At 44.3% G+C, this 12,525-nt stretch overlaps 1 protein-coding gene across 17 annotated transcripts in view; it reads right to left on the bottom strand.

Moving 5' to 3' along the window:
• Positions 1 to 12,525, bottom strand: part of TNRC6C (trinucleotide repeat containing adaptor 6C) — a 150,011-nt gene that overhangs the window by 51,250 nt on the left and 86,236 nt on the right. For 10 of the 17 annotated variants that reach the window (XM_063599435.1, XM_034942982.4, XM_034942981.3 and 7 more), the window contains one exon: positions 5,164 to 7,773. In XM_063599435.1, coding sequence (XP_063455505.1) covers positions 5,164 to 7,773 — 2,610 coding nt within the window. The remainder of the gene's footprint in view (positions 1 to 5,163; positions 7,774 to 12,525) is intronic. The other 7 variants (XM_063599436.1, XM_055101579.3, XM_055101586.3 and 4 more) reach the window with 1 other exon arrangement.

The following is a 12,525-nucleotide window of genomic DNA, read 5'->3' as shown; positions in this document are numbered from 1 at the left end:
AGATGAGATTGTGTCACTGCACTCTAGCCCAGGCAACAGAGTGAGACTCTGCCTCAAAAAAAAAAAAAAAGGAGTTTCTGGCCAGGCATGGTGGCTCACACCTATGATCCCAACACTTTGGGAGGCCAAAGTGAGAGGATGGCTTGAGGCCAGGAGTTTGAGACCAGCCTGGGCAACATAGCAAGACTCTGTCTCTAAAAGAAAAAGTTTCTAAGGATCGCGTATCAAAGGGGAGAGATCCCCCAACAAATGCAATGTGGTTCTAACCTCTGTAGGGTGTCATGGATGTAATATTTTAGAAATGTCAGCAGGTCATGGTATATATTACACATCTGAGACTTCACCATCTCTCTCCCACATATGTACCCTTGGAAAGCTACTTAATCTCCTAGGTCTCATTTGTAAAATGAGGCCCAAGGAGCTGTAAAAATCCAATGAGATGATCCATAAAAATGCTCCATACATGACTGCCAACCATGGCCAGACCACATTTATTGCACGACTCCAGTGCCAGGCATAGGGCCCTCTGTAGCCTGAACTCTTCCAGGAGTTGGCATTCAAATTGGGACTATCCACTAAGGGTGGATGGGACACGCAAGCCAATTTAAAATAGTCATGGGCTGCATAGTGACGGTTTGGTCAACTGACTGCGTACAGGACAATGGTCCCCTAAGATTATATATAATGGAGCTGAAAAATTCCCATCACCTAGTGACGCCGTACCCATCATAATGTAGCAGAATGCATTCCCCACGTGTTTGTGGTGATGCTCGTGTAAACAAACCTACTGTGCAGCCAGTCACAGCAAGGTCTAGCACACACAACTGATGATGCTGATACAAGACTCTGTTACCAGTTTATGTCTTTACTGTACTTCCTGTTATTGGATCTCCAATGAGACAACGTGTGGAGGTGGACAACAGTGATACTGAAGATCCCGGCCCTGTGTGGGCCTAGGCTAACGTGTGCGTTTGTGTCTTAGTTAACAAAAAAGTTTAAAAGGTACAAAAAAAAAGCTCATAGAATAAGAATATAAAAAATACTTTTGTGAAGCTGTACAATGTGTGTTTTAAGCTAAGTGTTACTGAAGAAAGTATCTTTTAATATTTTAATAAATGTAGTGTGGCCTAAGTGTACAGTGTTCACCAAGTCTACAGCAGTCTGCGGTGCTGCGCAGTACTCTGCAGTGGTGTACAGTGCTGAACTCTACTTTGCAGTGGTGTACAGTAGTCCGCAGCGGTGTATGGTAGCGTACAGTAGTCCGCAGCGGTGTATGGTAGCGTACAGTAGTCCGCAGAGGTGTATGGTAGCGTACAGTAGTCCGCAGCAGTGTATGGTAGCGTACAGTAGTCCGCAGCGGTGTATGGTAGCGTACAGTAGTCCGCAGCGGTGTATGGTAGCGTACAGTAGTCCGCAGCGGTGTATGGTAGCGTACAGTAGTCCGCAGCGGTGTATGGTAGCGTACAGTAGTCCGCAGCGGTGTATGGTAGCGTACAGTAGTCCGCAGCGGTGTATGGTAGCGTACAGTAGTCCGCAGCGGTGTATGGTAGCGTACAGTAGTCCGCAGCGGTGTATGGTAGCGTACAGTAGTCCGCAGCGGTGTATGGTAGCGTACAGTAGTCCGCAGCGGTGTATGGTAGCGTACAGTAGTCCGCAGCGGTGTATGGTAGCGTACAGTAGTCCGCAGTGGTGTATGGTAGCGTACAGTAGTCCGCAGTGGTGTATGGTAGCGTACAGTAGTCTGCAGTGGTGTATAGCAGTGTACAGTAGTCTGCAGTAATGTATAGTAGTGTACAGTAGTCCACAGTAGTCTCCAGTAGTGTACAGTAGTCTGTAGTAGTCTGCAGTGGTGTATAGTAGTCTACAGTAGTCTGCAGTAGTCTCCAGTAGCGTACAGTAGTCTGCAGTGGTGGGCAGTAGTCTGCAGTGGTGTATACTAGTCTACAGTAGTCTGCAGTGGTGTATAGTAGTCTACAGTAGTCTGCAGTGGTGCGCAGTAGTCCACAGTGATGTACAGTGCTCTGCAGTGGTATACGGTGGTGAACTCTACTTTGCAGTGGTGTACAGTAGTCTGCAGTGGCGTGCAGTAGTCTGCAGTAGTGTACAGTAGTCTGCAGTGGTTTACAGTAGTCTGCAGTGGTGTATAGTAGTGTACAGTACTCTGCAGTAGTCTCCAGTAGTGTACAGTAGTCTGCAGTGGCGTACAGTAGTCTGCAGTGGTTTACAGTAGTCTGCAGTGGTGTATAGTAGTGTACAGTACTCTGCAGTAGTCTCCAGTAGCGTACAGTAGTCTGAGTGGTGTGCGTAGTCTGCAGTAGTGTGCAGTAGTGTCCCAAGCCTTCACATTCACTCACCACTAACTCACTGACTCACCCACAGCCACTTCCAGTCCTGCAAGCTCCACTCATGCTAAGTGCCCTATACAGGTGCACCATTTTAAATATTTTATATCATATTTTAATGTCCCCTTTTCATGTTTAGATATATAAATACCATCGTCCTACAACTGCCTACAGTATTCAGTACAGTAATATGCTGTGCAGGTTTGTAGCCTAGGAGCAACAGGCTGTACCATATAGCCTAGGTGAGCAGGAGGCAATGCCATCTAGGTTTATGTAACTATACTTTATAATGTTAACACAATGCTGAAATTGTCTGATGACACATTTCTTAGAATGTATCACCATTGTTAAGCTATGCATGACTGTATTAATTCTGTTCCTGAAGCTTTTTTGTTTGTTTGTTTAAAGAAATGGGGTCTCATTATGTTGCCCAGGCAGGCTTTGAACTCCTGGGCTCAAGCCATCCTTCCACCTCAGCCTCCCAAGTAGCTGGGATTACAGGTGGGGGCTCTCAGATCACTTTCTGCATACCTTTACTATAATGCTAATTAAACTCCATTAAATTTGATATTACTAGCCTGTCCCACTAGACTATTCCTTACTTAGGAATAATCTTATTTTTCCTTCTTTCTTTTTTTTTTTTTTGAGACAGAGTTTCGCTCTGTCGCCCAGGCTGGAGTGCAATGGCCCCATCTCAGCTCACTGCAACCTCCGCCTCCTGGGTTCAAATGATTCTCCTGCCTTCACCTCCTGAGTAGCTGGGATTAGAGACATGTGCCACCATGCCCGGCTAATTTTGTATTTTTAGTAGAGATGGGGTTTCACCTTGTTGGTCAGGCTGGTCTCGAACTCCTGACCTCAGATGATCTGCCCGCCTTGGCCTCTCAAAGTACTGGGATTACAGGCATGAGCCACCACGCCCGACCTAATCTTATTTTTCAAATCCCTTCATTTTCCTTCTTCCTGCTTCTCCTTATCCCCCCAAGTACTTTATAAAATGTAAGGGCCTAGAAATATTAGTCATATATTAGTAAACAACTGGAATCACAAATTCAAGTACTCCAAGGAACCAGTCAGTTAACGTAAACAGGCCCAGTGTAAGAACAGCAGCGCAAGCTTGATGATGCTCAGTGGCTACTGATCAAAAGCCTCAGTGTTGGGAACCGTCAGGGGCCGGGGGGCAACGTGACACGGTATGGAGAAAATGCACAGGCCCTTATGAAGGCAAGTGGCTCTGACTGACTGCTGCCATGTGAATCCAATGTCAGACTTTTCAGGTTTCCAAAGGAAGCCAGAAATCTGGAATTTACTATAAAACATTTGCATTAAAAAAATGCCAATTCACAGAAAAAATGTGGGCCAAAAAGGCACATTTGTGAGACTAGGTGCAGCCCATGGACCACTGATTTTTGACCTCTGGTTTAGTGACACTGATGCGTTAGCTGGAGGCTAAAACTGTCTTGAGGATCCATAAAGGATTCCTGATGTGGCAGCCTCAGAGAGGTACAAGTGAACCACCAAGAAGTCTACGAGGAGGCTGGAGGGCCCAGCTGGTGGGCCAGGGGAGGTCCTGTAGGGCAGTCATAATTGAATTAATGCAGCAAGCAGGACATTCTCCTGTTGAACGCTTATGACAAAAACCAAAAAGGTGCCCAAATGCCCAGGCTGCCCTACACAAGATGGTGATTCCCCAACTCCAGTGGCCCCCGCATGCAGACCTTCTGGGCTTACTGTTTCCTCCCTGCACCATCACTGCCCAACACTACGTATATACTTTAATTCGTGTGTTGTTTGCCACCCTCACTAGATCTAGACCCCTCCATGACAGGCTTTTGACTGTTCTGCTTCCTGCAGTTTCCCCAGCTACTAGAGTACAGCCTAGTACATGGCAGGTCCCAATAAATTCACTGTGTATGGTGATCTCTGGGCCCTGACATTGCCCAGCAACCCTCCAGGGGCCCCAGTCAAGTCAGTTCTCTGTTCCTGTCCTCTACATGGGCTAATGCATGCTCCCTCTCTACTCGTGCTGCTGCTCCTAGCCAGCCCTCCTCCACTCTGGGCTAGTATTCACACTCCCAGAGAGAAAAGAACCCCAGAAGGTGGCCTTGGCCCTCTGGCCATGACAGCCTGGCCCACCTGTGCAGTGCTCTTTCCTGCTCCTTGCTTCACGAGATGGATGAAGTGCCCTTGTCCTGCTGGACACAGGGATCTCTTCCCTCTTCATTCATTCTCATCTCCACTTGTTCCTTTCTAACAGCTCTGAAACATGCTCACGACTTTGCCACCTTAAAATCTCTCTACTCTGGACCTTGCCCCTCTGGCTGAGAACTGGTCTTCCGTATCTGGGACCTTTTATTGTCCTCACTGGACACTTGGAGCTCTGTGCCTCCTGCTGTGCTCATGGGCATGTCAGTGAACTGACACAGTCATCTGCCAACTTGCCCAAGTTCTGAACCATGTCTATCCTATCTTCTTTGCTCCTGTATCCAAATGGTTACGAAATCTTGGAATCATGCACTGTCATTGCTTTCAAATCCATCATCTCCACCCCAGGCCACCACCGCCACCACCAAAACATTCGCTTGATGTTCTACTGAGTGTGCTTAATATATTTTTTTCTTGAATAGAAAACCACCAGAGGATCCTACTTTGCTCTCACTGGATAATCTTTAGATACAATATTGCACGGTGATAGGGAACTTAAATTATTTTAATGCTATTTGCTATAAAAAACACTACTCGGAGTATTCATGAATATATAATGAGAATAAGCTTTTTTTTTTTTTTTTTTTTTTTAAACTTGTAAAGAAACATGAAATACCTTTCCTACCTGGACCAAGCAACGGTGATCGATTCAGCTGAGTACCGGCCTGGTGCGGGGGCGGCGTCTCGACCCTGTGTGTGGTGTTGCTCGTGGTAGTGGTGGTGGTGGTGGTATTGGTCGTGGTACTGCTCTGGATGACCGGGTTGTTTCTATCCCACATGTTTACAGTTTTATTGTTATAGTTGCTTGGGTCCCCCCAAGCTGAGGTACCATCATCAATTTCCATTTTGCGGCGAATGGACGGTGGAGAGGGTTCTTCCCAGCCAGTTGCCTCACTGCTGTCCTTCTGTTTGACTGGTACCGGCCCCCCGATCCACCCTGTTCCTGTCTGTTTCACAGAAGCAGCTCCTCCCCAGTTACTCACATTGTTGTCTTGGGGTTTGCTAGCCCAGTTCTGTTGGGGGCCAGGTTTTAAAGTCTCCCCCCAGTTTGTACCTGGATTGGCCTTTGTATTTGTGCTGTTGCCCCAGCCACTGCTCCCAGATCTCGTGGTGTCATTCCAACCAGACCCTGACCTATTACTGTCAGCATCCCATCCAGATCCATTTTTTTTCCCATCCCCCAAGTGTCCAAGGACAGACGATGAATCTGCCCAATCTCCCCCTCCTGCACTCCAGGCTGGATTTGATCTTTGTCCATCTCCCCAGTGTTGGGATTTGGGCTTTGGAGGCTCACCCCAGGTGGGTGACTTGTCCTCCTGATTTGCGGCCCCACTCCAAGCATGGCCACTCTTGGCAGCAGCAGCAGTACTAACAGCAGTAGAGCTTATCGAGTCCCCCCAAACCCCCGGGCCACTTGGCGCTTTGTTGTTGCTGTCTCCCCAACCTGTGTTTGCTGGCACAGCGGCAGGTGGCGCGTTGACCCACCCAGATACTGAAGAGGTATTTGTACTGTTCATGATGGACCCATCGTTCTTCCCCCCTGAGTTTGAAGCCTGAGTAGCTGCACAACCCCAGGCCTCTGTCCCATTGTCATTTTTCCTTTCAGACCTAGGGGATTCTTCAAATTCCCAGGCAGTGTTTTGCTTTACAGGAGTCTGTCCCCAACCAGTATTAGACAGAACTCTTGGGTCAAGATCATTCCTTGGCAACTGGATGTGCCCTTGGTCTATAATCCCTTTATCTCGCCTTCGGCCTTCTCCCGTTCCTTCCCTCCCAGTGCTTCCTTCATTGTGGTTGCCAGAACCATCACTACTTCCTTCACTTGCTGTAGTTCCAGAAGATGCCGCTTTGGCCCAGGAGTTCATGTGTTCACCACCAGGCTGTACGGTAGGGTTCTGGCTGGTGACACTAGGACTCTCCCACCCTGTTGATCCTTTCCCATTGATGTCACTGTTGGAATGCTGGTTTGGGGGCTTTCCCCATTCCCCATTCACACTGTTAGAGGTGCTTCGGCTGGGGTGGCCCCAAGCTCCTGAATGGATATTACCAACGCCATTGTTGCCACTGCCCCTTCCCCAGGCGAGTATTCCAGGACCAGCAGGAGGTCCTGAATCCCAAGCATTTCCTCCACTTCCTTCCTTTTGCACAGCACTGCTGGATCCATTTTGTTTAGCACTTAATGCTGAGTTCACAGTGTCTCCATTCCCCTGACTGAACCCAGAATTGCTATTTCCTGTGGCAGGGTTACCTGGGGACAGTCCCCACACAGAATTGCTTATTCCTTCAGCACTGCCCCCACTGACTTGAGAAACTGATGATCCATTAGCACCAGGAAGGCCTTGCAGGTGGGGCGGGATGATGGCCCCCATACCAACAGCCATGCCCCAGTTTGGCAGTCCATTTGTCTGCATTGCATTGATAGGGTTGGGTGAAGAGTTCATGGGGTTAGTGTTATTTGGTCCATCAGTGTTAAGGTTCTGAGGTTGTGCGCTGAAAGACACATTCTGAGAAGTGGACGTTTGTGGTTCTGTGCTCTCTTGCGGCAGCAAGTTTCCCCAAGCACCTAAAGTGCCTGTTGGGTTCCCGTTCTGGTTGCCCATATTTTGACCTATGGCACTGACTGGACTGCAAATACTGGAAGGGTTGCCTGTCGCCACGGTTCCTTCATGTCCAAGTACAGGCCAGGCAGCTGGGTTGGCATTAGGATTAAGGTTAAGATTAATGCCAGCATTGGAGTTGGAAGCACCCCAGCAATTCTGACTTCTCCCATCTCCAATCATAGTGTCCATTTTTCCATCCCCACCACTGACAGAGCAGTGAGCCAGGCCAGAGCTGGAGCCTGTGGCTACACCCCACACTCTGGCCGCACTTCCATTACTGTTCGCTCCCCCTGCTCCAAGGGCACTCTGATTAGAAGGGCTTTGGACGAGTGCGCCATTGGTGCCATTATTGCCATTTGTCTTCTTGGTATGTCCAGTGAAGTTGCCCTGGGCACTCCCTGTAGCCATGCTACTGTTCTCTGAGCCACAGTTGGAGGCAGAGTCAGTGTCTGTAGTACATTCTGAGGCAGATTCAGTCTCTGTTCCTGTGATGGAAGGCCACGCCTCCTTGTCAGTCCTATCTATTATCACTTTATCCCAGCTGCAGTTGGCTTCGCTTCTGTAAGTAGGCTGCTGTCCCCAGTGGGAATTTTCATAATGATCTGCCAATCCACTATGACTGAGATCTGAAAAAGATGAAACAAAATTCGAAATTAGATTTTCTACTCATTTGTCAATGAATCAACTGTTAACTAGTCTTTGGGGAAGCTCTTTATTTCAAGTCTTCAAATCTGAATGACAAACACTAAAAAAGTGACTTAAAGAAAAAAGCTATTTGTCTTCTTAATAGATCCCATTTTAAAGAGCGTTAATGTTTTTAAAATTATATCAATTCTTACCACTACACTGTACTATTATTCCCCCTGGAGAATACTCACAATGCACGTTAGCACATCAGCATCTCTGAAAGCATCTGTAGTAAAGGCAGCTTTGAAAGATAAGTGACTTTGCAACTCCTATAAATACAGAGACTGAGAAACACTGGCAATGACAGTAAGTTCACGTGGAGTTTTGAATAAAACTTGTAGTTCTCTTTAAGACTTCTAATTAGGTTACAGTATTATATAGAGGCGAAACATGGCTTTCAGTAGACAAAAATTGTAAATTGCATTGCAGAATCATAACAGAACCAATATTTGGGGTGGGGGAAGTGGTGACGGAAGGAAAGAGAGAAAAGACATATGAGACAATGCTATCTTATGTTATCAAAAATACTAAGGATAAGAAATGTTTAATTAGCTGTATACTACTTTATCTGATCTTATCTGCAATTTGGTTTATCACTGTCTCCTGCACATTCATAATAAAAAAAAAATCTGTAGCTTAAGGACATCACTAAAAAAAGAAAAAAGAAGAAAAAGAAGGAAGAAGAATCTCAGCCCCACAAGTGCTATCTTTTTGGATCTCTAAAGATTCTCTCAACCCTTGTTTTCTATTTCTTTAGAGCCTTTTCTTTGGAGATCCCTAGAATAACTTTATATGCCATCTTCTTATAGTATTTAACTCTTCGGGTCCTTTTAAAGAATCCCCTGTTTGGATCTACATTTTATTTCCTATGACTTTAATAATTATTTGAGTATTTCCAACATCGCAGTCAAACTTATATTTCGATCAACTTTTTGGCAGACTTTATTCCAAGTATGTATCACTAAAAAATAAAGTAAAAGAAATGTTAAAAAAATAATTTAACCCAAATATACAACAAACTCACACATGTGATTTAGAAATCCTTGGTGAGTTTCTCTAAATACTACAATATACAAATAAACTGCAATAAAATATTTTCTTCTCTTTTAGATCCTTTTAATTATGTTCTCTTCAAATTTATTTTAACAAGAAAAATCTTATGGACAGTTAAAACATGAATTTCCCAAATAAATTCTCTTTTAAAGTTTGATGGAGCTAAAGGAAAAAAAGGAAGTGTGCAAAAAAAATTATCATTAGAAAGACCATACTAAAGCTAATATCAACCTAAAAGAGATTTTTATTGCCTGATTTAAGAGTAATGTAATGATTTTAGAATTATGCTCCACGTGATTTCAAAGTAGGTACGTAATTCCAGGTGAAAACTACAAAGGAAAAATGAAGACAGGCAACAGAAAACTTTAAATGTTGAAACTCCTATAAAATGACTAGGTTCTTTTCACTGCCAATTATTAGGGGTTGGCTCTATAACCCTGGTTTATGACAATTTGGTTTCGCACATACTCTAAAAACTATCTAATATAATAACTAACTAAAGAGATAAATAAGCCATTCCTCATTTAACACAGAAAATAAGACCAAGTTAGCACACAGAGATTATGGCTTGTTGTCAGAAAATATTACCACATTTCATTTTACCATCAGTTTGGGTTCCCTCATGGACAGGTTGTGCCATAAGGCAGGCTGCCTCTTGACTAAGACAGCACTCACTGCAACCCACACCGAGAAAGCAGGGGGTTAATAACCTGGCTGACCAATGCATTCTTTTCCATATGTGAGGTGCCATTCGAATACACAGTATTATTGGTTCCATTCCACAACAGTCACACTGTAAAATGATCTGCCCTTTGTTAATAGTCTACTTTGAGGACTTGAGGATTGCTCAGCCCCCAATTTGACAGGTTCATACTCAATTATATGACACGTTTGAAAGAAGGATAGCATTATAAGCTGGTGGCTAATAAATGCTGTTGGACAACTGTCTAGCCACATGAAATGAAAGTAGATCCCTTATATCGTATACATGCCAGATAAAGTAAAGAGCGAATTAGGAAAAGCAAAACTTCTTAAAGCTTATTAAGGAAGCAAAGGAGACCATCTCTATGACCTTGGACATTGTATCATCTTGTAGAAGACATGAAATACATAAGACATAAACAGGTGATAAATTTGACTATGCTTATATTAAAAACATCTATATAACAAAAGATATCATATAATGAAAGCTAAAAAAACAAGCCACAGGCAGGGAGAAGATACAACAGATAATGTATGGTTATCAGCTTAAAGAATTCCCGGCCAGGCGCAGTGGCTCTCGCCTGTAATCCCAGCACTTTGGGAGGCCGAGGCAGGTGGATCACCTGAGGTCAGGAGTTCGAGACCAGCCTGGCCAACATGGTGAAACCTCGTCTCTACTTACACAAAAATTAGCCGGGTGTGGTGGTGCATGCCTGTGGTTCCAGCTACTTGGGAGGTTGAGGCAGGAGTATCACTCGAACCCAAGAGGTGGAGGTTGCAGTGAGCTGAGACTGTGCCACTGCACTCCAGCCTGGGCAACACAGTGAGACTCCATCTCAAAAAAAAAAAAAAAAAAAAGAATCCTAAAAATCGGTAAGAAAGAGGCCAACAACCCAACCAGAAATGGGAAAAGGATAGGAACAGGCAATTTAGAAAAGAGAAAACTCATAAGCCATTAACATATGAAACAATAATCAACCTCATTAATAATCAAGAAATGCACTTTAATGTCACACTGTAGATGAAAGTGACACAACACTACAATTTTTGAATTGTGGTTCCCTCTGGGGGTGGGATGGGGACCAGAATGGGGTTGGAGGATGATACCTATAACATTTTTAAAATAGAGAGCCCTGAAGCAAATATGGCATGATATTATGTTAAATCTCTATTGTGAACACAGTTATATTATTTTCTATATACTTTCTTCTATTGAAAAAATATTTTCAAAATTTTTAATTTTTATGTTTAAATGTGATACGAATCAGGCGGCAGAGCAGTCTGATTAAAAACCCATCTGATCCCTGAATTAAGTGTCTAATTTCTGAAGGTGAGTTCCTTGAGGGCGTGGCAAATATCTTTTTAGTTTTCCATTCAAAATGCTTGCCACATATAGGCAAACAATATATGCTTCCTGGGCAAACAAAACCATACATGCATAGTGCTACAATCTGAGTTCTAGCTGAAGTCACCAATCAGCTGCACTTGTACAGCCCAGACTGCTTTGAACAAGCACGTCCATCTTCTGAGGGAACCACTTCCACTACAATGACGCCGCCTACTCAGACCTTCCCGGGCTTTGAGGTGTAGATCTCAACTATAGATGCCACAGCAAAATAACCACCAATGGGGCAATACTGGCAGGAAGCAAAGTCACTTCTACAAAGGCCAATATCCATCCCCAATAGCTGAAGTGCCATAAGGATGGCCATATAGGATACCATAAGGATGAAGTCATGCCTGTTGAGTTTACATACTGGGTATTTCTAGAACCTTTTCCATTAAAACAAGAAATAAAACTTCCCTCTGACTGCCCCTGTTCCAAGCACCCTCATGTCTTGACTGGATTACTGTAAATAACTTTCCAACAGGTCTCTTCCCATGCCCCCTGCCGCCCCACCCGCAATAATGTGCTCAACACTGCATACAGTGCTCTTTTCCAAATGAATGCCCAGTGGGTCACCAATGGTTGGGTCTCTTTTGAGGCCATTCATATCATTCTTTCTCCTGCTCTGTGCTCCAGACACTTCCTTGAGTTGCCATCTGTGTCCTGCCCTCCCAAAGATAGGGCTGTTAAAGGTGCCATCCCCTGCCTGGGCTCAATGTCTATTCTTTTTTCCTATCTCAAATCCATGGACATTTAATTTGGGATGTTTTTGTTCCCTAGTTAGGACTCCCTCATACATTCATTGTAACAGTCTTCCTTTCAAGTCACTTAGACCAACCAGGGTGGCAAACAATTTCTGTAAAGGGCCTAATAGCCAAAATGCTTTAGGCTTTGTGGGCCATATAGTCTCTGTCACAACTACTCAATTCTGCTGCTGTGGCACAAAAGCAGAATGAGTGTGGCTGTGTGCCAACAAAACTTTATTTCCAAAAATAGGTGATGGGCCAGATGTGGCTCATGGGCCCAGAGCTTGCCAACTCAATTGAAACAATAACTATTATTGAGTGCCTCCTATATGCAGCTACTGTGCTGGGGACACAGCCATAAACAAGATGAACGACTTCTTTCTCTCATGGAGCACACATTCTAGTGTGAGTCATCGTGTGACTGGCTGGTTCTCCCTCTAGGCTGTAAACACCATGAAGGCAAGGGGTGCCTATTCTGGCTCTATTTTTACTGCCAGTGTTCAGCAGAGTATCTGACAGAGAAGAAGCAGTAAATAAACATACATTGAATGAATGAATAATTCTTATCAATACTTGAAAGCAGTTTGCTAGTAATATAAATGATGCTTAAATTTTCAGTCTTGAAGGTAAAGTTAAGATTAAGCTTAGGTTGCCATGTTGACTAGCAACCAACTTAACTGAAGTTACTTGCAAAAATACTGGGTTATCTATTCAGAGAAGTTAGTACAAGAGGAACTGACAGCTCAAAATCTTTTTTAGTTAGAAAAAATTACAACTGAGACTATGAATCTATGTTGAAAACA

The sequence above is a fragment of the Pan paniscus genome, chromosome 19, assembly GCF_029289425.2.
Source record: "Pan paniscus chromosome 19, NHGRI_mPanPan1-v2.0_pri, whole genome shotgun sequence".
NCBI lineage: Eukaryota > Metazoa > Chordata > Mammalia > Primates > Hominidae > Pan > Pan paniscus.
This window is presented reverse-complemented; position numbering and strand designations above follow the sequence as displayed.